General features: G+C 44.1%; 1 protein-coding gene across 7 annotated transcripts in view; it reads right to left on the bottom strand.

Moving 5' to 3' along the window:
* Positions 1-2,457: 2,457 nt before the first annotated feature.
* LOC135900084 (puratrophin-1-like) overlaps positions 2,458-26,681 on the bottom strand; it is a 716,878-nt gene continuing 692,654 nt past the window's right edge. For all 7 annotated transcript variants that reach the window (XM_070530832.1, XM_070530837.1, XM_070530833.1 and 4 more), the window contains 7 exons: positions 24,884-24,961; positions 24,199-24,378; positions 21,103-21,280; positions 16,315-16,431; positions 13,494-13,709; positions 6,017-6,218; positions 2,458-4,043 (listed from right to left, as the gene is read on the bottom strand). In XM_070530832.1, the coding sequence (XP_070386933.1) occupies positions 4,037-4,043; positions 6,017-6,218; positions 13,494-13,709; positions 16,315-16,431; positions 21,103-21,280; positions 24,199-24,378; positions 24,884-24,961 (978 nt within the window). In that variant the 3' untranslated portion in view covers positions 2,458-4,036. The remainder of the gene's footprint in view (positions 4,044-6,016; positions 6,219-13,493; positions 13,710-16,314; positions 16,432-21,102; positions 21,281-24,198; positions 24,379-24,883; positions 24,962-26,681) is intronic.

The following is a 26,681-nucleotide window of genomic DNA, read 5'->3' as shown; positions in this document are numbered from 1 at the left end:
TCGCCCCTTGCGCGTCCCCACGTCCCCATGGCAACCAGTTTTGCCCCCATTTTTCTGCACCACGATTAGTCTCCCTGCCGTTGCCCTTGGAAACACGCGGATCTTGCGTTTTGCTTGTGTTTTTCTTTTTCGTTCGCGCCATTTTTCTCCTCAGCTTGGCTGGTTCGGTGCATTAGCTTTGCGTATCGAACGTTGTACACTGCGTTTCCAGCACTGTTTTCTAGCGCTATGCCATGCTGTTGCGCATGTTACTGCAACACGAAGCCTGAAGACGGTTATGGCGTTTTTATGATACCACAAGGAAAGCGTGACGGCTTGCGCAGGAACCAGTGGCTGCATAACATTGGCCGAAATAACTTTGTTCCGAACTTTCTTTCGTTGTTTGCGAGGTGAGGCGTCTTTCTTATTGCTCGTATCAAAGCATCCCATAATGCTGCATTTTCTTTTATTCTTCCGGCCTGCTCACTAGCGTTTTTGTTGCGGCAATTTGTACGTTACATAAAAATGCGGTTGTCCTCAGTATTAATATTCCGCGGCGGCTCCATCACCTCGCACGTCGTCAACTGTTATTCAGTTGGAAACGCAGCACTATAGATTCTGCTTTCCGCTGTGAACAATTACGTGCGAAGACATAGCCTCTCGATTGCACTTTTCGCAATTGTTAGGATCCGTTGCCTGTTTTACTGAAAATTGAAATAGCGGCTTGTTGAGGAGCTATATTATTTCTAGCTGACGTCGATCTGTGCGTCAGTCAGATACAATGAATGCAAGCCCCGAAAAAAAATTGTGGCAAGTATACCCGTGGTACTGCAGGTGATGAGCGCTAGCTAGACCCTTAGTTTTAAGGCTAAAGCCTTTATATCTCCATGTTTCATGGTCGCGTTGCGAGCAGAAAATGCCACGTGGCCCAAGGAAGGCCAGAGGCGACCCAAAGCATGTCCACCCCTGTGTAAGAGAACGATTAGCCAAGTTAGATTCATTAGTGATCGAATTAAGGTGGATTAGACTGTATTAATGAGTATTACGTTGGACTAGTGTATTAATGTGGATGAATAAGGACTAATGTCAATGAGAGGATTAAGGTGAATGGAGGATTAAGGTCGATTAGGGTCATGACTAAGCATTAGGGAGCATTAAGGTCGATTAGGGTGGATTAGAGTTGATAAAGGAGGCTTACGACCGATTAGGGTAGGTTAGGGAAAACTGCGGTGGATTAGGGCTAATGGAGGTAGATGGTGTATCAACCAAGATTAAGGTGCATGAATACGGATTACGGTATATAAAAAAGGTTTAAGGTAGATGAAGAGCATTAAGAGAGATTAGGGTGGATTACGGTAAATTGGGGTTAATGAAAGTGTTAAGAACAATTAGGGTGGATTAAGGTGCTTGAACAAGGACTAAGGAGGATTAGAGCGAATTAAGGTGTATAAAGGAGGATTATAAGGTAAAACCGACCGTACTAAACCTTAATCTATACGACTTCTTCATCCACATTATTGCACCTTAATCCTCCTTAATTTACCATAAATCTGCTTAACTCACTTTAATCCACCTAGTCCACCATAACCCTCCGCAATGTACCTTTACTTTCTTCGACCCTAATCTTCCTTAATCCACCCTAATCCTTCTTCAGTCACTTTAATCAGCTATAATCCTCCCTAATGCACATTCATTCACCCTAATTCACCTTTATCGACTTTAATACATCTTAATCCAATCACTAATCAACCATTACTTCGCTCATCAGTAATCATCCCTTATACACCGCTGATCATGCTTTGGTTCATTTCCAATGCATCCTCCCACAAGTGTAGATTCAGCAGTACTTGAATCATCTAATGCAGCAAAACGGCAGTAGCTCCAAGCGTCATTAATCCTTTATTAATGGATGTTGCCTACCCAAATTCTTGCCGAGTTCCGGTATTGAGTAGAGTTTCTGGCTAAAAGCCTTCAGCCAACACTGAAATGACAGGCAGCAAGCATCATTTGTTGGTTTGGAGCAGGAACACGGGACGAGGTGGAAGTAGTCCGGCACGCGACATGCTTTCTTTTGAAAGCCCAGTCAGAGGAGACAGACCGATGCAAGGTCTCTGGCTACAGTGGTGTCACACACATGTCAAAGCAAATGAAATGAGCACCTATGGTTCACATATGACTAGAGCTTCCTGCACAAATTCGAAACGAAGCTACAGGTGACTTGGGGTGAAGTTCACTTCCACTTTTCTGCCAAAAGGTTTCCGCAAAATATTTTTTTTCTTCTTGTTGTGCTTATTCCTATGCGTTTTGCATATTTAGAAAGGAAGTAAATATTTGTTTGAGGTACTTATATGTGCCATCAACAGAGGGTCAAGTTGGATACACCTCTTTTTATCTTTTCCGCAGCCAGTTAAATTGAGTGTATCTAAAAGTCTGTGCGTATAATCTTTTGACAAAATGACACACAGCAACACAACGCACTAAGTATTAGGCAAAACATTTATTTTATACAAACCGGAAATAGGTACACAGAACGACTGTGTTAAGATTTACAAAAGAAAACACAGCATCACAACACAGGTCCAGTAAGGCTCATAACAGAGTTAAATCAAAAATGGCACAAGTGAATAAGTGACCAGAAGAAACAATTAAGAAAATTTGGAATTTGTGACATTTACAATCAAATTATGTACAAGTCTGAGGGAACAGCAAATGCTTGAAGCAGCAGTTTTTCAGCCTGCTCCTAATATAAGTGTTTTTCTACGGCTAGAAGTATCCCCTATTTTACAATTCTCAGCATGCTTATCACTTGATAGATCTGAAACAGTGGAACATTCTAAGGATATCTCACAAGATTAGCACACTCCCAACTAACTGCACTGCTCCTCTATGCAATTAAATAACATGACAGCTGTAATAATATCAGGCTTAACTAAGCAACCACAATAATAAACATAATAATAGGAATATAAGAGGTATCGTTGTAACCATGCTAGTACATTCACCCTTGAATGCAACAGCATGCTACATGTCGCACACTCAACTTGCATGCACACACATACACACGTAACACACACACACACACACAGGTGCTTCCATAAGGAGCACCAGGCAAGGGAAATGGGAAAAAAGGAACACACAGGAAGAGGGAAACTTCCAGAAACAACTGAGCATTGAACAGAACTGAGAAAACAAACAAGCCCAATTCAATTTGTTCCACAGCATTTTTTTTCTTTCCTTTTCCTGGCAGTTTTGAATATAGGCAAACTTGTGCAAACAGCAGGGGAACCACAGACAATGTTGCCATGAAATGCAGATGGAGAAAATGGTGCCAAGTAGATTAAAAAAAAAGGACAAAGCAAAATGAAACCAGAAGGGAAGAAATAAAGAGGAAGGAAAGACAACTCTCATTTCCACACTCAGGTCACCCAGTTGATAGCGCTGGCGCAATCTTTCAAGACAACCCCCGTAGCGGACAGCTTGTTGGAACGCCTGCTCAATCCAGAGAGCACACACACCGGCATCAAGCATTGGCCAGCATCGCCCACTGCCCCCATTTCCAAAGAATTTACAGTGCGGCACACAACTGAAAATTTTGCACCTGCTCCTGTCAGGGGGGCTTTTGTGACATCTCAGGTAAATTTTACAGAGTGTGAGGGCTAAGGAGGAGGAAGACCCAGTTTCACAACTCCTATGGCACATTGTACAATGTAAGCTCATGTCTTCCTGTTCAGGTGACGTGGCAGCATGAAATTGGACTAAGGAAAAAAAATGAAAAAAAAAAACATGAACCCTCACTAAGTGATAAAAAAAATACTCAACACGAATAATGGTAGTAGTAATACAAGACAAGAAGGACCCTGAGGTTTGCTGGTTGTTACAGTGGTGCTCTACTCCACCATATTTCATTCTTTTGATTTTTTCACACGATTGCTTGCCCCATTTTACAGTTGAAATAAGTTACTTGACAAAAATAAAATAATAAAGACACAAGCATCATCGTGTGGTCTGCAATTCAGCATTTTCAAAATTGCTCCTCTTGCTGTCGCTGTTGCAGTAGTCAAGTGCTGCAAGAAGACAAATAAGGACAGAATAAGTCATGGCAGACATTCCAATAAATTTCCTTTCAATTCAAGAACATTATGGATTAAATTTCTCAGCACACAAACTTTAGAAAATGAGGCAGGCCACAATCTATGTTCAAGATGCACAACATCTTTAGAGCCCCTCAGCTGCCCTTTCCTAAGCACCGGCTGACGCAAAAAGCAGAGAAAAATCATTAAAAGTGAATATACATGATAGATGCTACACTCTGAACAACCAGAATGTTCTGAACAATACCATCAAATTCTGATACAATCCCAATAATATTAGAAGTTGCAAGATGCAGAGAGAATTGCTGCTTTAAAGGGCCCTTCACCAGGTCTGGCCATATTGAGCTGACAAGTGCTGTACGTACAATGCACGTTAACGATTGCGTCTGCTAACTGTTACATCACTACACGTCGTGGAAAGAGCTGGAACTCCAAACCGAACGCCGTTTGTACTTCTCCTCATGGGCTTCACGCCCACAGAGTAACATATATCGCACAAATGCTCCTACGTACCTGGCAGTGTTCTGATGTCACTCATAGTCGCATGTTATTTCAAGAATTATTCAAGGCAACGTCTGTTATTTGTGTAATCTGTTGCTTCAATAGACAAATTAGAGTTTAGAGAAATAATAAAACATACAAACCGAATGCCTGTGCATTTTTGTCTTACTTCGCACTGCAGCAAGAGAGATGTACTTTCATTTCGTCTGCTTGTTCCCACGTCGTGCAGTCACACGCGGAGACAATGAAATTATGTCCTTTTCTACCTTGTTCCAGCACGCGATCGTGCTCTGCGATTCGCTTGTGTCTGCCTTAGTATTTGTGTGCGACTTGTACGGCTAGTCAGGTGTTCTCGTGCGCTGCACAAAACGAGACAAACGCAACAGCTCGTGTGCGATGGCATCAGCGAAAGTGTGCCGCGCAGCAAAAGAAGAAAAAAAATGAAAGCGGGGCTCATGATGTATGCGTCGGATGGTCCTCGAGCTCTGTTATGTGAGAAATGAAGGGAAGGAATTTTACTTGCGGAGGCTAGATGGGGGGACAGTGGAGCGAGTGTCTCTTGGCAATGGCACTCGCCTCCTGAAATCGTGGTTTCACGGCACTGAAATGTTTCTATCTTGGCTATTAATGAACCAATTTGAATAATTATTGCGGCAGAACTCTCCCTAGATGGCACATAACAAGTTAAAGCGTATAACCGAAATTTGCTATGTGGCCTGGTGAGGGGCCCCTTAAGCAGGCGCAGGCTGCAGTCTTCCCCAATTTTTGGGAAGCTGCTTTCTTGGGACCACAGAGACTTCATGAACTTCCGTCTGTTCCCAGCACACAAAAAGGCGTTTCTTTTTTGCCGACATAGAAGGCCACTTGGTGGTCATCTCTTCTCGCTGCACATGCAAATAACTTTTTTTGCTGTTGCCAGCCCCAGAAGAACTGTTGCGCCATGGTAGTTTCGGCACTCTAAATCACTCTATGCTTGCTGCCTCTGTGGAGCTAACATTGAGCAGCTTGACAACGCTGAAATTCGATGATGGTCAGCGAGATCACTGGAATCGTAATGGTATGCAGGCCTTGGTAAATGTTTTGACGCAGCAGGTATAGACATATGTGGATATCCACTCCCGTTGTAGCACCTGATGACAATGGCTATAGGTGCCTGCTGCTTTGCACCACACTTCAAAACTGAAATCGTGAGATGCATGAAATAATTTGGAAAGCTTTAATACCCGACCATAACATGCAACAGAGATTATGCATGTCAAATTTAGAAAAAGAAAACTTTGATGCGGATTTTTACGATACAACGAAACAGTGGGAAAAAAGTAAATGGTTTTCAATGGAACTAAGATCAGCAAATTTAATATGTTCATGATGTCATAGGTTTCGCTAAATCTAGGTTAAACTATACAGCTAAATGGTGCAAAACAATGGTAAAAATAATTTCTTACTCATGCAGTGAAAAGCCCTGGGTGTGCAGTGAGGAGGCGACCTCTTCTCCACAGTGGGATCCTTCTTCTGAATGTGTAGCAAGAGAATCGTTGGACAGCAATGAATCACTGCGTTCTGCTTTACGGTGCCTTCGCGTCATCAGCAATGATGCATCTGCACTGCAGTCCCCAGCGGTGCTGGCATCTGTGCAGAAACCACTCTCTGCAAGGCAAGAGCAGCACAAAGTTCGCTTCAGCCACTCTTTTTTGGCAGTTAAGCAAAGAAGAGGCGCTCCTTTGGATGCCTCACACAAGCCCGTCGATACTGCATTGAAACCTTATTAATTCAGCACCAGTTAACCTAAACACCTGGGCAATTCATACACATAGAATGGTCCCGTCAAACTTGAACTATAGTCAAAAACAGCATCACCAAATAATAAGCACACTTTGCTACAGAAAGATTTACAATATATGTGCCATTTCTATTTGTTTAAGAACGTTTTGTCAACAGTGCAGAAAAGGAGCTTAGAAGTAGACAATGTGGGGGAAAATTACCCTTGTGGTGAGTTTCTCTAAGCAGTGTTTCCCAAAAGTTTAGAATTGCACACAAATATCAATGTTTGTTACCTGACAAATTGCAAAGAACTATTGCAGCCAAGCCCATTTATATCAAACTCGCAAAAAAATGCCCGCGAGTTTCATATAGCATATAATTAGATATAAAAGTTTAATGGAATTTGTCTTCCAACAACAGTGCATAAAGGGCCCCTCACCAGGCTACATGTGCTAACAATCATGTCTGCAAAGTATTACATCACTACACATCGTGGAAAGAGCTTACCATATTTACTCAATTCTAACGCACCCTCGATTGTAACGTACACCCGTTTCCCGTAACCCAAAAATACCCTCTATTGTAATGTGCATGTTTGCCGTGACCTAAAAAAGAAAGACTCCTTTACGGTACCGCGCACCTCATTATTTCATACAGAAATATAACTTTCATCTGGAAAAACAAAGTTCACTCCCAATGCACTAAAATTGCAAAGAATAAAAGAAAGTCGCAGTTTCACCCGAAAGACGAAGCATCAATTGCAATAGCAAATTGGCAGACAGCTATACGAAGTAAGGATAGTACTTTTATCGGCCATATAATCTTGTAGACATTCACTTACTAACTAAATTAAGAAGCATGGCGTCATGCGCGCACAAACAAACACGAACATGTTTCACTCGATGACTGCGGAAACTCACTACCAAAACGCTGGAGTGAGGAATTGCGGTAGCAGGAGCAAGCGAATTGACCTCCGTGCTGCCTCTCGCTTCAACGCGAACTAAGCGACGAGAACACAGCATGGCACTCCTAGACGCACAGACCATAGCATAAACTCTGTCCCCATCGCAGATCGCTTTCAAGATGGGGGCCGCGTGCAACCGTGCCATATGCAACTGCTGGCAGAGTGGAAAGCTGCTTCTGTTTGCGCCAGTCCAGCACACTAGTGGGAACTCCAAATGCCAATGATGCGGTCCCTTTCCGTCCCGTCTCCGCACACGTGATCACTCTCCCTTTAATTGTGGCATCATGAACTGGACGTGTCTTTGCAGTTGGCACTTCCATGCTGATAGAGCAAACGCAGGAAACATGAAAACCAGCATATGGAGGAAGCTATGGCAGCTACGCTTGAAGATGGCTTGAAGCACATACGAGGGGGACATTCTGAAATGCCGATGGCGATATGGCAATGCAGATTTAGCGTCGTACTCGATTCTTACGCACACACAATTTTCGGACCTGTCATATTGGGGAAAAAAGTGCAAGTTAGATTTGAGTAAACATGATAAATTTCTAACCAAACATTGTTTACCCTTCTCCTCGCGACTGCCGCGCTTCCAGCCATAGAGTCACCGTATATCATGCAAGTGCGCCTACATACATGGGAGTGCTGTGACATCACTCACAGTGACAAGTGACTTTGAGAATTACTCAAGGCAACATCAGTTATTTCTTTCATCTGTTGCTTCAATATATGAATTAAAGTTTACAACAAAACTTCAACAATTACGATACTCCCCAATGCAAAATTTGAGCGCAGCTCTATACGTGTTTTCATTTCGCGATATATTGGCTGGCGCGGACAATTTGTCTAATGTGGCATGTTGCAAATGGGGCAAAGTGTGGCATGATGGGCCTCGCTAATCTGGAGATTGCGAGAGCCAGCACGTGGGTGACACGTGGGCACAATTTACAGTCACCGCCGACAGACCTCCCAGACGATGCGTGCCACTCTAGCATCATCTCGTAGCCATTGTCGCCATACTACACTTCTCACGCTTTCATCATACCGTATCTACTCGCATAATGATCGAACTTTTTTGTCAAAAAAATTGCCGCAAATTCAGGGGTGAATCATTATGCAGGTTAAATTTCCTGTGAAAAGAAATTTTTTTTTGCATCCGGCATTTGCTGTGGGATGAGAAAAGGACAACAAACAGGTGGCTACTGCTGTAACAGTGCGGTACACCAAAACAAAAAGGGCGGCCAGCGGAGCAAGCCGAACGTGCTGAACGCAATTTTTTTTCTTTTACACGCATTGAAACAGTTTCTTCCATATCAGTAATTAATAATATAGTCAATATTGGCAAGTCTGTGGCACTAACGCAGCCATGTCCACTTTGTGGGGACAGAAACAGAGATGGGCATGCTTAGCTGCCAGTGACATAGAAACACATGGTGGGTATGCTGCGGAAACAGCAGCATTTCTCTTCACTACTATCCTAATACGGCACGTTTCCGCTAAGGGTGGGTGAATATCTTAGCTGTATTACAAGTGTCGGCGTATGAAAAGGGTACACTTCTAATGTATCAGTGTAAACGTGCCTACTAATGTTGCTGCTCGCGATTTGTTGCGTGCCCACGTGTGCAGACGAGAAGAATCAAAAGGCGCCTTTTTTGTTGTTGTTGACCGCAACCATTACACAGCCTACAAATAATAAAGCCAAGGCACATTTGGTTGCAGCTGTTTTTTTTTTTTTAATAGAAGTGTGGAAAGTAATGAAAGGAATAAAATGGGGCATCTGCTTAAGAATGTTTGGTGCGTGCAGACCACTTGGTATGTCTTGAAAAGTCGTTCGCGTAGCATTCGACAGCATTTGAGAGATGGTAAGCATGATCATCATTAGCTAGACTTGGCACACAACATATCACTGCGGCAAGTTCAGGTTGCAATCATTACATGGGGGAAAAAACATATTTTGACAACAAAATTCAAGGGTGCGATCATTACGCGAGTGCGATCATTACGCGAGTGCAATCATTATGCAAGTAAATACGGTACGTTACTCCGCTTTCCGCCACATGATTCCGCTGCACTCTCCTCTGCGCTTTCCTCCTCGCATCTTTCATCCCCCCACGGCGCTTCGCATTCGCTTTCATCTTTCGCTGTGCTCGTTCGCTCGGTTATACCATCGCCGCTCCTGCCCATGCCGACACTTGCTGCAGGAACAGGCGCCGAAGAGCCAAGCTCCAATAATAAAACCTACAAACTGAACGTCAGCATGTTTTCATTTTACTTCGTACCATAACAAGAGAGATGTACTTCCTTTTTGTGTGCTTGTCGTACAACGAAACTATGTCACTTTCTGCCATGTTCCCATGCACGATCATGCTTTGTGATCCGCCTGCCTCTGCCTCAGTGTTCTTGTAGCACTTAATTATATCGCTAGTCAGGTGTTCTTGTGCACAGAGCGCAAAATCGTGCGCTGCGTGAAACAAGACAAATGCAACAGCGCGAGTGCGAGGCCTTCAGTGGAAGTGCACCGCACAGCATGAAAGCGAGAGAAAGAAAATAAAGGTGGGGCCCGTGACACGTGCGTCACGCAATCCTCCAGCACCAGTATGGAAGAACGTAGGGAAGAAAATTCACTAGCAGAGACTTGACAGGGGCAACTGGATAGAGTGCCTGTGTTGGTGGTGACGCTCGCCTTCTGAAATCATGGGTTCGTGGCACTGAAATATTTCTATCTCAGTTATTAACGAACTAATTTGAAAAATTATTGCAGCAGAACCCTCCTTAGAGGGCATGTAACAACTTCCAACATACAGTCGAACCCCGCAATAATGAAGCCGCCGGGGTACGAAATTTATTTCGTTCTCACGAGAATTTCACTGTCGCGAAAACTGACAAATAGGCATGCCTATTAGTTTCAAGAACCAAATTTAACGAAAAAAGTTGCTTGTTTTTCTCTGCTTCACCTTGCTGTGCAGAAGCTTCACGACTTGGGCCTCGCAGCTTGATAAGCTATGCATAGCTTTGTTGTCGTTGTGGATGCCTAGGAAAGTTGGGATAGCGTCCAAAGCTTCAAGCACATTACACGAGCTCGATAGCCTTTCTTGTGTTTGCTTTTTGCCATCTTTGTCGTCACTTTCCTCATGTCCTTTGCACACATTGTCGATAATATCGTCGCCGCTGCACTCCGCGTGCACAATCAAGTCGGCGTCCGCACACAAAAAATCATCCAGTTCGACAGCGTCTGGCACCATTCAATCCACACTGCAAAACGCGTTCAATGCTTGAGTTAGTGGCTGCAGATTGTCACCGCCTGAAGAAACGCTCGATTCTGGCTCTGGCAAGGCATGGGGACCAGCCGCGAAACCGGTGTGCCTGAAGCAGTTCTGGACAAGGCCAGCCGAAGTAACAGGCCACACCCTGGCAAGCATCTCCAGCGCCATGAAAAGATCAATTTCTGTATGTTGCTTCATTTTGATCTGCCGGATGAGCCTCCCTTGGTACGCTGACTTGATGCTTTTAATAACCCCTTGGTCCACAGGTCTGATAACAGTTGTGCAGTTTGGGGGGAAAAGATCAAGCAGACACTCGTCAGGACGTCTTCGGTATGGTGAGCACTACAGTCAACTAAAAAAAAGGTGGATGAATCTGCTCTGCTTCCTCATATCCGCATCAAAGGGTTCCAGCCAGCTGGAGAATGTCGAGCGCATCATCCAAGCTTTCTAGTTGGCAATGAATTTGACCGGCAGCTTTTAGTTACCTTTAAAGCACTGTGGCTTTTTGCTCCAGCCAATCACGAGGAGGCAACGTTGTCGGAGCTATCCATATTAAAGCACAAAAGACTAGTCGCCCGCTTCTTGCTTAGCTTAGCTTCTTGCTTAGCAGAAAAACCTAGTTTCATCCGCATTATAAACTTCAGAGGGCTCTGTATAGGTCCAGTATGTTTTCGAAACTTTCCTGCATCCAGGATGATGCTGCTTCAGCGTCAACATTCGCCGACTCCCCTGACAACACCTTGGCGACTATGCAGTGCCGCGCTTTGAATCGGCTTAGACATCTGGAACTCGTCTTAAAGTTGCTGTGCCCCAAAATGCATGCGAAGTCAATAGCCTTCTGCTGTAGAAGGCTTCCAGACAAAGGCACCTTGTTCGCTCTCGTATCGAGGAACCACTGGAAGACAGCTTTGTCGATGTCTTCGTAGGCCGGCACTGCCATCGTCCCGTGCTAGGTGTGGGCGCCATGATGCTGTTCTTGGATTTCAGAATCGTAGAAAGTGAGCTGCACGAGATACTGAGCTCCTCCACAATATCCGACTTCTTTCTGCCTTTTGCAGCGTCGGCGATGATCACGGACTTCTCCTGAAGCATCGAAAACTTGTGCTTTTGAGAGGCGGCATCTTGGCGACTGGCCAAACAAAACAAGGTCATAAGCAAGGCACAGGCAAACTTGGCATTCACACAACGAACGGCGAGATAGCGTGGCCAGCGGTGTCATCACATGAAAAGCCACGCACCCACGTAGTGGCCAACAGATGGGCAAGCAAAACGCCATTTTCAGTGACCGAAAAAAACAAAACAGGCACACTGCTATCATCATCATCCAACTGAATGTAAACAGCAATGGCCGCGCCGATGCTTGTCAGAAACTTATGTGCCCGACTTGTCAGATGAGTCATTAGTGTGCTGCTGCAATTTTCATACTTCTGGGTTCCCAACTGGCTCATGTGCCTAACAAATGTTGCAGATCACTATTTCAAACTTCTGTTAATGCGGGACTGCTTCTTCAAAACTCTTTGCTGTTGAGAGGGTGCAAATGCATTGAACTCCTGGGGCGTTCGCCGGAGCGGCCGGATTTTTTCGCTGCCGCGAGAATTTCATTCTTGAGTGCTTTCGTTATTGAGGAGTTCAACTGCATAACCAAAATTTTCTATGTGGCATGGTGAGGGGCCCTTTGAAATGAGGGATATAACATACAAGACACATAGAAAGAACTGATCATATATCTCTTGTTTGAGATTATCATTGCCAAATAGCCTAAATTTCCACTCTAGAGAAATTTAGCGACTAAAAAGACATTTGAAATGAAAGTTTCCTTCTTTTCTCTCTCTCTCTTTCAAGGGAACTTACTTAACCAGAACAGATGCTGACTGGCTGTTAGGTGATCATTCCGACAGTATGAACAAAAGGGTCCATTGGCTATGAACACAGGCCCACACATGCCACACTGGCATATGCAATTTTCTTTTTTTTCTTGAGAAATTTATGCAAGGCTGCCATGAGCGAAATCCATGGAGGCAGGAAATAAACTAGGAGGGAGAATTACATGGTGCAGTCAGCCTTCACAAGCTACCTCTTCGTGAAGCCATTTCTTTCGCTTTTTCTCTCTCAAAAAGCCGGTCCAACACAAGACCCTGCGCTCGGCGAACTCTGTCCAGTGTGTTTGCTTCACGGTAGGCTATAGTTAATGCACACTTGTTTGGGTACCCTGCCAACTGCTGTGCACACATGTTCTCCTGATATGCTTGTGCAACTTGGTTCACTTTTTTTTAAAACTTTTTGTGCACAAACAAACAGGGACAAACAAGAGCAACACAAGGACAAGCGCTTTCTAAAGATGGTTAGAAAGCGCTCGTCCTTGTGTTGCTCCATTTCTTTGTCCCTGTTTGTTTGCGCACAAAAAGTTTTTTAAATAATGAATCTGTTCCAACTAGGTCGACTTGCAGTTATGCTTTGGTCATTTATTGCAATGCATACATTTATCATCTTCAATGGGAAATGCGAATGCAGCAACCCCACAGTGCTGTCACAGCTGTTGTCTTTTCAAATGAGTGTGAGCAGGGCACAGCTAGCGCAGTGGTGGATCACACTAAAGCTTACCATGACATGGTCACATATCAGGCCAACATTTTCTGGATTAATTTTATTCCATGATGCTCTCGCCTCGTTCTTTCCTACCTCCATGGGGAAATCCACACAAGGAATGTGCCATGTTCGAAGGAAAAGCTGTTGCAACAGATTTGGCCATTCATAAAATGAGCCTTGATAACTGACTCGCTAACTAAAGACATTTTTCAGTCAATTTCATTTTATTATTGATCAAATGCACTTGCTTGCTTGGCATAATCTAGTTTTGAATTAATCCAGACATGACTGTGTTGCGTCACCTCACCAACCTGAAAACAATATTGCCCTATAACAACCATGTCTTACCTGTAGAGCAGTGAGACTGATGGGTCAATGATCGCTGTAGAGGTCGAGGGCTATCACCAGCCTCAAAACCCAGGTTGAGGGCGCAGTGGAGAGAGCCTTGGCTTGATGATGATGAGGACGAAGAGCTCACAGAGATGATGGAATGAGGCCGCTTGCTGGCTCCGCCTTCCCGGCCTAACTCCAGGAGACCCAGAGGACTGCGCAGCCGAGGTGCAGCTGCACAAACAAAAGAGCCAGGCACATTTAGCGTACCTCATTGTGGCCAACACAATAGGTCAAAAATAAGTGAAAAGGGGGCACCACAGGGAAACTCTTTCCATTTCATTCAGTATGCAATATCAATGCAGACAGATGGGAAGGGGACAAGTGTTGTCTACCAATGAAACTCTTTTTGGAATGAATACTCTTTTTTTTTTTAATGTGAAAGCATTACATGTCCCATTACGCGAAAATACGGTGTTGTAATCTGCTGTGTGACCGAATGATGGTACCAAAAATGGCCGACGGCAAAGAGTAAAACCACATAAAAGAATACTCGAATCGACGTCAAATTTATCAGCAAGATTCCTCTAAAGAAAGTAAATTGAAAAGAATATTAGGTAAATTTCGGTCTGGGTGGGAACTGAACCCGGGCCTCCGGGGTGCGAGACAAGCACGCTCCCCCGACACCAAGGCAGCTTTACGGTCTTCGTTGACAATGTGTGCCTAGTGCGTGCGTCGTTGGGCACATGACAGCACAGCCAACGGGTAGGAGATGACACCACGTCATGAGTGTATAAAATAAAAAGCACTACTGTAAAATTTAATGCCGCTGAGCGGTCCTTTGAGTCATGAACTCCTTGCGGGCAAGCGAGGGTGTTGAGATGCTTGGTGCATTTTATTTGGCCTTGCCGAAGCGCAGTTAAAACACAGGTGAGAGTTCGTGCGGACAAGGAACGCGCAGAAAAAAAAACATTTCACCAAAGTGACTATAATGCTTTTCGCATTCCCACATGTAAGCAATCTTCAATTTCTCTGCAAATTCTTTTCCTGCTTCCTGTAACTGCTGCCCTATTTACGAGCTGATGCCTAGGCCTTACATTTTCCACCTGTTCAAATGTTCAAACGATTACAATAAAAGCCCAGGAGGTAGACAGTAGTTGTCCTGCTCATACTTCTTATCTATTTCCATGACGCACAAGATGAGCACTTTAAAACATGCAAATCAACTAGTGCATTTTAAGTCCCAAAACTATGTTTGGCAATGAAAGGTGCCATAGAAAAGAGCCCTGAATTACTAGTTTTGACGTGAGGCTCGTGAATGTGCACCCAAATTTCAGTAGGTGGCCATTTTAGTGTTCTCTCCCATTTACATGCAGCCACTGCAGTCAGGAATTACCGTATTTACTCACATATGCTCGCACTTTTTCTTTTGCAGAAACCTTATCCAAAGTTGGGGTGTACGATAATTACGCTGGAAAAATATTCAAAGGGAAATTTCTCGGTGCTAAAGAAAAGAATTACAAATGGAGTCTCTGTAAAAGGTGGTTATCACGCCAGCAAATGTAAGCTCAAAGAAAATATTACTACCCAGAAACATTTAACTTTGTAATAAGAGCACAGGAACTGCACTAGCAGGAATCGCAAACGCCCTTTATTTGTAGAAAGTGCCTGAACCTTGAGTCACCAAATTAATAAATAATGTGATTCTTGGCCAACCTATTCAGAGTCAGTGGCAATACTAATGTCGCTATCACTTCCTCATGGCTCATCATGTCGCAACTGTTCACACCGTTGTCGGCCTTTAGTTTGAAACTAGCCATAAAACTCCCATACTGCCTTATCGCAAAGTGACACGACAAACAATGACGGTGTTGGCTATCTATGTGCAACATAAACTTGACAGAATCGTGGAAACCTCACCACTTGTGGTTTCGATTGGATTGTGGTTGCGCACACCGATAGTGTGCTTCGGTTGCTATACACTATCATTATGACTGGGTAGGAGCAGCAGACAGTTGCTGCAGCAATTTTTGAGGATGCAATGATTACTCGGGGAAAGACAAAATTCCAATTTCTGATGGTCAATGTGCGGGCACGAGCATTATGCAAGTGCAAGAATGCAAGTAAATACAAGTAAATACGGTAAACCCTTGACCTTGTGCTTAGCAGCAGAATGCCACATTTGCAGTCACATTGGCTAGTGTGGCTAGAGTGTCACACATCTTTCAAAGGAAGTCAGCTACTCTGAAGAACAAGCAACAGCGAGCCTCCCCTTTTTCACCCTACCAAGATGGGAGTCATTGAAACTAATGGCTGATAATACTGATAATGTTCTAGCTACAGTCTTTATATAGCAGGAAACAATAAGCAGGAGAGAAGCTCCCAGCAATATTAAAATTGCAGACATTTTTTTGAGGCACCATTACATCAAGACCAAGTATAGGAACAATATAGGTACACCAACACAAGAACACACAACAAAACATTAAAAAGCTTCACTGTTAGCAATGATCAACACTGAATGGGACTTTCCTTGCTAAAAATACCCAACACTTTTACACTAGCACCTATAATGTTCAAAAAGCAAGTGTTCCTCAGCGTACACACAGCATTTATTATTTTGTTGTACCATGCTACTCTCCACCGCCTCTCTCTCTCTTTTACACACACACGGACACAGTGCTCTGTTCTAAGACTAAAGGACTTAAGTGAGCAGGCTACTGGTTAATGCATTCATGTAAGCCAGTTAGTGAAAATCAGTAAGGATAATGAAAAAGTTACAATTTGCAAATAACCAGCACATGACATCAAGGAACAAAGTAGAAATTCTATTGCATACTTCGGCTAAGCTGCTGGAAAGTGATGGAGCGGTCGTTGATTTGGTCACTGCTGGGGCGAATATCAAGGCAAGGTTTGTTGCCGATACCCATGGACGACATCTCTGCAAGGCGCATCTCTGAAAGTGAAGACCCAAGTGATCAACCACTGTTCGTGTGCACAGGTACTCTTGAGCTACAAACCAGAAAATATATTTACAGAGAAATAAACAGTCATCTTTGCTGCAACTCAGAACGTTGCAATCAGGCATTGCATGTTCTTTATCCAAGCATCCCCATTGAGAAAAATGACCACATTAAGAAAGAAATTAAATTCTGGTGTTCCACATGCCAAAACCATGACCTGATTATAAGGCATGCCATGGCGGAGACTCCAAATTAATTTTGATCACCTAGGGCTCTTTAACGTTAACCTAAATCTAATCACAAGAGTTCTTGCATTTCATTCCCCTCAAAATGCAACCACCACAGCTGAGATCGAACATGTGACCTCAAGTTCACCATTGCCACTGTGCTACCGCAGTGGGTCCACATTAATCATACTGAGCTATAAGAGCATAATGATACCAAATGTATAAGAGCACAATGCCAGCAGTGACTTAAGTCCTGCTAGTTGGGAAAGTGCTACCAAATGTAGCCATATCATGTTTCTTGTTAATGTAAGCTACTGTAAGTATTGATATGCTATACCCATGTCTCTCATTGTGTGACTGAGGCGCAGATGCAGGCATTGTCCAGGTACGTCTATACTGGGCCTGAGCATTTTGTAGGAAGTTTTTGTAGAAAATGACATTTGTGAAAAGCAACGTATTCCCTGCAGAAAACAAGTGGTCTTTTAGTGCTTGTTTTGAATGTTAAAAATAACCACGAAATACTGAAATTAAGTAAGCCTAATTAATATTAATATGCATTATTTAATGGCTTCAAATTCTCGTTAATTCGAATATATTTGACCACGCACTGGTTCATTCAAACCACCCTCAGACTGCAATGAGCATAGTGCAACGCGAAAGATCAAAAGCGGCGCTAGTGTCCAACTGGAACAGAGCGCTAGAGTCCACATCTCCAAAGTCATCAGCTGAAACTGTAAGGGAACGACAGGAACACTGAAATGCTTAGTGCCCAAAATATGCCTTTATAACCTTTATTCTTGCATGATACCATGTTGGCTGCATGTGCACAGTCGAACACCTTTACAACAAATGCCTCTGCTATGAAATGACCTGAGCAATGAAATATTTATTATGTCTTGGCTGAATTACTACTATCTTTTATATGTAGTGTGAATGCCTCTACAGCGAAGACCATCACAACGAATTTGCCTGTCCAACTAAGGAATTTAGGCCTCCCCAACAGCTGATTTGTTGATTTATGACGAACGCCTCGTACCGCTGCCACCATTGCAAATACCACTAAGCTATGCTCTGCACTAGCATTAATGACAGCCCTGGCAATGCACTTGACGATCATGCTGAAGTAAGCAAGAGTTACAGTCTTACTGCACTGCTCCAGGAATTGCTCAACTTGTACGCTGCTTGTTGTAACACAACAGCAGGTGCGGCGGCTCACGACTATGTTGCAGTTGATGACTACGTAACAATATAATTGGAATTCATGACGTCTTCAAAAGCCATCCAGGACAGAAAGGATGCGAATGTCAATGAAGGAAACTATAATCAAATGCTTGTAAACAAACCGAGGATTCTCATGGGAAGACAGGCGACAGCGGGTTTAAATGATCAGCAGGGCCGCTTTTTGTACACGTTTGAAAAGCTGACATTCGGTTTCGCCTCACTCGATTGTCCAAGCTGCGCCGATATCGCAGCCTATGTCAATCTAGGCCAATCGCGTAAGGCGAAACCAAACGTTGGCTTTCCGAACGCGTACTAGATAGTGGCCCAGCTTTACCTTGCATCGCTCCCATTTTTTGCCGTGGAGCATGCAGTGTACCTCAGTGCAATAAGGTCACTGCAGTCGCACATTCTGTCAGATGAAGTGCGCAAAAAAAATTAGCAGCTTAGTTGACCAAGTCTCTCTTGAATCTATGTCTGATAAAGGTTTTCTCTTGTTGAAAGTGCTCATCCTGCTCTATTGTGAGCAGTACGGTGCAAGATCTTAACAACATCGTGACCTTCATAATGAAGGATCTTGGTTTTTCCAAGCACTTCATTATAAAGGCATTTGACTATAGGCGTCATCCATAATTGTGTCGATGGCAACCACGGTTTCATCCGCAACGGTTGCAGCAAGCAGTAGTTTAGTTTGGACTCTATGCGTGTGTTAGCCACATGCTTTCAGAACTGCGTAGTTGCCATCCATGATCGCATCAATAGAGACCACGGTTTCGTCTGCAGCGATTGCAGCGAGCATAGCTTCATTTTACTCAGTGCAATGCATGCAACGACACAAACAATGCAAAAGCTGTCAAGGATGAAGAGTGATTCTACTTTGGCCCGCCTGCCATCATCAAACCCACCGGCTACACTGCGATGGATGGAACAATATGTTGCTGGCCAACTCATTGGTGAAAAAATAATCGGGATGTGCACACAGTATTGAAAAATATGCCTCAGAGGAAGACACAACTCTTCCACTGTGGCCACAGTGCAAAGAAAGTCACGAGGCCTTCACCACTGCCTGCCAATCAATCATGAGATGACGAGAACTGCAGCTTGCGCACTGCTCTTGTGCAAAATAGAAACAGGATTTGCCAATTTATTCAGTGAATAAATGCATGTTGATGTAGTATGTATTTGTTTATTTTTCTCGTTATTCTCGATAATTCAACATTTAGTTAATTTGAAATTTTTTTTTCAATACCATGAAATCGAATTAACTAGGTTTTACGGCAGGCATCTTGAGACAGCAGTACTTTTCAAATGAACTTGTAGAATGTACTAGCATTTGGTCAGTCTACACATATATATAGAACTACCGTATAATGCGGAATATAGGTCAAGGCGGAATATAGGTCGACCCCCTTACATAGAAGCAAAGAAGTCAACATAAAAATTATAAGGCACAAAACTTTGTTTTATTTAGTGGTGCCACCAGAGTCGTCACTTGCTCATACATCTGAGCTGTCTGAACTCTCGTCCGAAGACGACTGCTTTTCGCTGGCTGCGTCCCACAACATGTCATCCTCGGTGCCGTCCAAGGAGTTGCTAATGCAACACTTCTTGAATGCCCGCACCACCATATCATCGGGCAGCGAGCGCCAAGCCTGCAACACCCATGTGGCCACAGTGGCGAGAGGCGGCCTGCGCAGCCGGCCGGTTGGAGTCGTCGGGTTGTCGCCGGCCATCCACTGATTATATTGTTCACGGACATGGTCTTTAAAGGGCTTGTTGAGCACGACGTCCAGTGGCTGAAGGGTTGAGGTCATGCCTCCCGGAATGACGGCGAGTTCCGTCCTCCCGTCGCGGAGTGCCTGCTTCACACCTGCTGTCAAGTGCCCGCGAAAGCCATCCAAGACGAGCATGCTCGGACACCGCAGGAGTCGCCGATTCCAGACGGTCTTAATCCAATTGAGCATGAGGGCCTCGTCCATATAGCCCTTTTCATTCACGCGAACGACAACATCCCGTGGGAAAACCTCTTTCGGCAGCGTCTTCCTCTTGAATATTATGTACGGAGGCAGCTTTCTGCCGTCTGCAGTACACGCGAGCATCACAGTGAAGCGCGAATGCTCGTTCCTCGTAGAAAGAAGCTTGACTTCTTTTGCGCCGCGTTCGCACACTGTGGTGGGCGACGGCATGTCGAACCACACCGGCGTTTCATCAGCGTTGCCGATTTATCCCAACATGTAGCCATGCTGCTGCCGGAGACGGATAACATAGCGCTGGAATTCGACCAGCTTGTCCTCGTATGCCTCTGGCAGCTTCTGGCAGATTGATGTGCGCCATCAAAGTGCAAATCCCTTGCGTCGCATGAAGCGACGAACCCAATAAATGGAGCCCTTGAATTGTTCCTTGGGCAGTCCGGATTCTCGGGCGATCTCAATAGCTTTGATGCAGATGAGTTCCGCTGTCACTGGCAATGATCTGGCACGATGCTCGCGAACGAAATCCGCCACCTTGTCTTCGAGCTCCGGGTGCACCGCGCGGCGCCCGCGAAAGGACGTCTTCCGCGCGTTGCAGGCAGACAGCTTAACTTTCTGCGTTCGCCAGTACCGGACGCTTTTTTCCGACACGCCGAATCGCCGCTGGGCAGACATGTTCCCATGCATTTCAGCACATTCGATTACTTTCTTCTTGAACGCCGCGGTGAACTGACGTCGAGTACTCGTACTCATTTTGCAGGTTGTCGGGAAATTTAGCTACACCAGGAACGATCGCTGCACAAAAGGGAAGATGGCATCGGTTCAACTGCGTAGACCGCGTCGGTCACCAAGGAGGCGATAACGATGCGGATGCCGAAAGGTCTGCACTCCTACATGTTGCCAGACGACTATTCATGTTGTGCCAAGGGCCGGTATATAAGTCGAGGGGTGACTTTTTAGTAATATTTTTTGGAAAAAACCTCGACCTATATTCCGCACTAGACGGTACTCATACTTATGACACATGAAAACTTTCTTTGCAAGTTCTTGCTCTGGATTAACACAGATTTGTTTGTCAAGCTTAACCACAATAGGATTATGAAGCCATCCACAAATAAAATTTTGACAGAAAAGAGCTTTACTAAACATGAAAAGAACCAATCACACAATACTTGCACTGCAAACTTGACAGCTAACTTGAAAACTCTTCAACTATTAACTAAAACTTTGAGCATGGATTATAGTGTACCTCTGTTTCGCAGCGCCTGCTTCCAGAGGAGCTTAGAGATGTCGTGCACCCAGGCCCGTTTCACTTCAGGATTAGGTGCTTGAAGCAGGTACACATCATTCAACTTGCGCTTGCGAAACCAGATTTCAAACTTTGTTGGGCTCTCACCAATTTGCTCTGTGAGGCCAATGTCTGTTGTCTGGAAAATAAAATATTTATTGCAGAAGTGAAATATGAAACTAAAAACAATAACTTTTTATTCAACAAGAAAACAGAATGCTACCACCATTGCCTTAAGCGAACTGTCTTAAGGACCTCTGCTTTTATACTCCACTGAAAGCTCATCATGTACATTGTCCTACTTGTAGCCGTTTCTTTGAAAAATATAGGAAAAAAACTTTTCAACAAAATTTTTAGATCTGTGAAGTTCCTAGATAAAAGTGTACAGACATCAGCGGGTGTGTGAATACAGTGGAACCTTGTTCATTAGTTAAAAAAAAAAATGCAAGAGAAAACGTACTCACCGAGAAAACGTACGACCCAAAGCAACTAAAAAATTTCAGACTCAACTATTGTTGACATCTACATAATGCGAAGCATCGCACAGACCGTTGCAGCACAAGACATGGACGCGCGTCGATCTGGTGGTGCTCCGGCGGCCTGACACACGTTTGTTGTTTTCCTATTGCCTGTTGGTTTAAGAGGACGACGGAAAACCGAAACGAAATCAAGCTGGTGGGCACGGATGCCACCGAAGCGAAACGTGATGCCCACATCGCGCCGCCTGCAGCAGGGAACGGCGGCGCGTTTGGATTATTGCCGCCTACTAAAAGCGTGCAGTACACTACCAATGGCACTACGCACCGCGCACTGTAAAATAGATAGGTGAAAATGCTTATCCCAATAGGATTGGCGGTGATAGCTGTGAATGTCACGTACCACGGCCCGGGCGGAGATTTGCTGGTACCGGAATAAGAAACTGTGCGTGCCGGCGTTTTCACGCGAGACCGGCGGCTACATATACTGTTCTCGTACCCTCGCGCCTTTTTTTGTTCACATGGGATCTAGTGGCCGGGAAACGTATACGATCGCAGTCTGATGCAAGGAACGGCGGCGTGTTTCGGTTATCGCCTATTAAAAGCGTGGGCTACGCTTCCGAGGGCACCATGCGCTGCGAAACAGATAGGCAAAGATGCTTATCGCAGTAGGTTCGGCGGCGATATCTGTGAATGCCGCGTGCGACGACCCAGGAGAAGATCTCCTGGTACCACGATGAGAAACTGAGTGCGCGCCGGCGTTTTCACGCAAGACGGGCGGACGAGTATTGCTGTGAAGCTGCCGCAGCGTGCAGCCATATACCTTTCTCGATCGCGCGCGCTTAGCGCATTTTCTTGTTTATATGGGATCTAGTGGCCGGAAAACGCATCATACGATCGCAGTTTGGTGACGTACTGAACGTTGGTGCCGAAAACTCGTGTCTTTCGGGAATGTGTGAACCGGTCAAAAATGAGCGAAACTCTATTGGGTCATTTTTTTTTTTTTCCAATTGCGAACGTTGGCACCGAGAAAACGTACATAATGGGAACTTATCTACGAGGTTCTACTGCATTCGAAACATTTGGATAACGAATCGAATGGTGTCCTATTCCATTCGGTCTTTGAAACGAATAGTCACTATTTGTAAACGCAAATATATCTTGGGAATACTTTTTAAATAATTTCAAAACATCAAACTGCTCCCAAATAAACATAAAACTGGAGCAAAATTATGGTAAATTTTCACCCTTGTAGTCGTAGTATAGATATAAAACATGAGAACTTGCATAGTGGAGCAGGCTATATCACTTAGGTAGCCATACTTTATAGGCTGGCTGTACAGCAATCATTCGCACTCTCTGAAGAGCCCTGTGCATGCAAAGAAACTATCTGTTTGCTACTAACGCTCCATTTGTGCTTTTATTAACACCACTTCATAACGTAGTATGTAATCACAGAAACTTGCTAACCTTAAGAATACGGGGATTTGAACATTATTTTATATTAATTGTGATGATGGCAATTTATTATTAGAAAACTATTCAAAAAGTATTCAATATTCAATTCGATCCGCTTCCGGCACTATTCGATTTGTATCCTTCCCTTCCTTATCCCTTCCTCTTTGTATGGGAACTTTGGGTACGCAGTGGCAAGGCTGTTATTCACTCCTTTCACGACTGCGTTGGTTCTACCCATTCTCTGCCTCCTCTCACCCTTTCTCTCTACCATTCTACCTGGCTTCCCTCTTGACTTGCACATTAGTAGAAAGGTAAGAGCTGCAATTTGTGCAGTGGTTTTGCAGGGGTTCATGGATAATTACAGCTGTCAAGAACCTAATCTGGCCACACCCATGAAGCTCCAGGGGGGGATATGCACATTCGACGTGGTGCAAAGTACAAATGACTTTTTTGCATCACCTTCCCCCTCTACTGCGCTCCTGTGATGTATACGCACACACTGACCCACCCTCTGATGCGCTGTGCCAGACAGCAGCAGCAGCAGCAGCAGCAGCAGTGAAAAAGCCAAAGGAAGAGGCAAAGAAAGCTTCACTTTAAAAAAGAGGGAGCGGGAAGGTGCAGGAGGAGGGAGGCTTCAAGTTTTGCACTTATACAGCAATTACATCCTTGCAACAGAGCTTTTCAATAAGTTGCCATTCAGTTTCATTATACAATAAGAGTTCCAACTGTAAAAGGAAGCGCATTCAGTCGTGGTTATTTGACCCTCAAACATATTTGTTGAACCTGGTACATTCGTACAAATTACAGTGGACACCAGTTAAGGCAACCATGAAGGGACCTTAAAGGTCTGTTGATCTTGAGAGAACTTCAGCTTAACAAAAGTACTGAATTTGTGAGAAACTAAACAAAGATCCCCAAACTGCTCAGCTTGACAAAGAGTAATGACAAGCAGTAATCAAGGCAGCTTTCTTTTAAGTGCCTTTGCTTGTTATACACCTCAACAAGAACACTGCAGCAAGAGCTGGCACAATGCGTAACAATCAACTCAATCACACATAGTGATGAAAGTACACTCAGTTTTCACACCTTGCCAAAGTAGAGAAAAACAGATGTAGCAACACACCTTTATGCTGTGTTTATACTGGTAAATATCATGGCCTTTGTGCTCAGGATCTCTGCGAACTTTGCTAAAGAGAATGAGGTCTTCAAAGAGAAACACGTGCCGCAGAGACTTGCGAGAACGCCCTTGCCAGACAAGAAACTCATCCTGACGAAGTAGCCGTCCCTGCTCCTTCACATTCACCTGGAAACAAAACACAATGATACAATTACACTACTACAGCTACCATGGCAAAAAGTAGAAGCAACAAATTTGCCAGAAAGTTATGTACAACAAGCTTCGAGGTTTTCAAGCACTGCTACTGACGTAGTGCTAAATATGTTCTTTTATATTGTTTATTGGCGCAAGGGACAGGTCACTTCTACACATGTACTCAGTCAACCTAATAAAAAGTTAGAGCACGAAGTGTGAAAGCCATTGACAAAAGAAAGGCAGGCACAGAAAACATCATGAGCCCTATTTAGAGCTCATGATGTTCACTCTTTTCTGTTCCTTGATGAAAATAAGGAACCAAATGTTTACAGATTATTTTAAGAGAATTGCCCACACACATCACTTTGGGAGAGCAATATAGGTATGTTAGCCAGCTTTATTATGCTTGCCATTAAAAAATTCTATGCAGTTAAGTTGCCAATTTTATAAGTTCATGATACTATCTTTCAAGTTTAGAAGCAAAAGAATAACTTACATCACATTCACGAAGTGCATCCATTCCAAGCAAGTCATTGCCATGACGTAGCTGAAAGCGAACCATCTCCTCTGCAGCCTGTGGACAATGACAATAGTAATACATCTTAAGTACAAATATGCTACGTTGACCAACATAACAACATAGGCCTCTATAACTATCAGAGAAACGGCTCTTCAGGAGGTTAAAGATAGCTTAGTGCTAAGCTTAGATAACTAAGCTTACAAGTATATAGCACTGAATCTTGAGATAAAGCATTTCCAAAATTTCGGCCGTTCAAATCATTAGCAAAATGAATGCAACAGCACATTTATGACCATTCAGTCCTTTCAATAAGACCTAACATGCATTAAATGAGTCCTGCATTAGCCCTCGGGCTTAGTGAAGAAAGCTAGTCTGCAGATAGCACACACTGCTGCGAACACTTTGGCCAAGTTTTGAAGTCGTGCGCACCGCATGGAGCTCTCCTTTCTTGCAAATGCTCTGTTTTGAACAGAAGCCTAATCCTCATTCTTTACAGGACACTTCATTTTGTAATATAGCAGATCACAGCTCCTATTGGCCATAGCTGACATCAATCAAGAAAAGTGTTTGGATCAGCGCGCTTCTTTGTACTCTTACAGTGTATATTCATTGACGAATTTTAATGAACAGGGTCAAGTAAACGAAAATCTGCTTTCATATTTCTATAATAACTACGTACTTCCAGAAGAAGCGTTCACACTCAGCTGCGGCCAGCTGCATAGCAATTAAACATTGGCCACCCTGCTTATCTGCATCATAGCCGTTGGGTCCTGCTAATTTCAACTAATTTTGAGCACTCAACTAGCCTCGTACCACGGGAAACTTAAGGTCGGACCACAGGCGCGCTTGCCAGACTTTGCTTCATATTGAGCTACTGATAGCAGTTCAAAATGAGCAAGTTAAATGTGGCTACTATCTGTCAGTCAAGCTGGTGCAGGACAAAGCCGGTTTGCACCACATAGCATAGTCAAACTGGAGCATACAAGTGCGAGCATGCCTTGTCATGCACAAAGCAAATGCTGCACATACGCACTACAGTTGCATGTAGCTGCTGCTTGCTATGTAGTATAGATATCACGGCTGCTGGCAGGGTGCCGCGTTGAGTCTGCTGGCTGAGCAGACTACGCCTGGCTCATGTTTGGCACGTCGTAGATGCGAAAAGCAGAAGTAGTGGCATCTATGTGAGCATCCAAAGTAAAATTTGAACTGCATGCCACAGCAACATCCACTAGGTGGAACATTGTGGGCACACTTTGCTCTGCCGTACCCTTCACAGTATAAGGTATTGAAGAAGAGGCCGAAGCACAGCGAAGGTGGTGTATGATTCCCAATAACTCCGCTTCTTCTGAATGCATTGAAGTACTTTTTGGGGCAAAGTCTTTCTGAAACAGCCTATCTTAACTTCAAATGGATGTCTCCACTTCAATAAAAAGTGGTCCAGGGCCTTTTTAAGAGCAAGGCATGACAGTCAAGTAACAAATAAAGGGCTCTGACAAAATGCCTTCCCTTTATGGGGGAATAAAATAAAGGATGTTTCAGCAAACACTACCACAATTTTTTTCAAGATTGCCTGTGGCAGATAGCACAATTCTAGTCCATGTGCTGGTGGTCTACTTGAACAGGCAGACATTACATACACAAAAATTGAAATGCATAATTGACTAATTGACAATAACTAATTACCTTATGGCACATACTGCAATTTACAAATTCTAGTGGGTGAGACTGGAAGGCATATCCACTTGAAAAGAATTGTGGGGATGTTGCCACTTAC

The sequence above is a fragment of the Dermacentor albipictus genome, chromosome 1 (assembly GCF_038994185.2).
Source record: "Dermacentor albipictus isolate Rhodes 1998 colony chromosome 1, USDA_Dalb.pri_finalv2, whole genome shotgun sequence".
In the NCBI taxonomy this organism is placed as follows: domain Eukaryota; kingdom Metazoa; phylum Arthropoda; class Arachnida; order Ixodida; family Ixodidae; genus Dermacentor; species Dermacentor albipictus.
The sequence above is the reverse complement of the archived record's forward strand: the minus strand, read 5'-3'. Positions and strand labels throughout refer to the sequence as shown.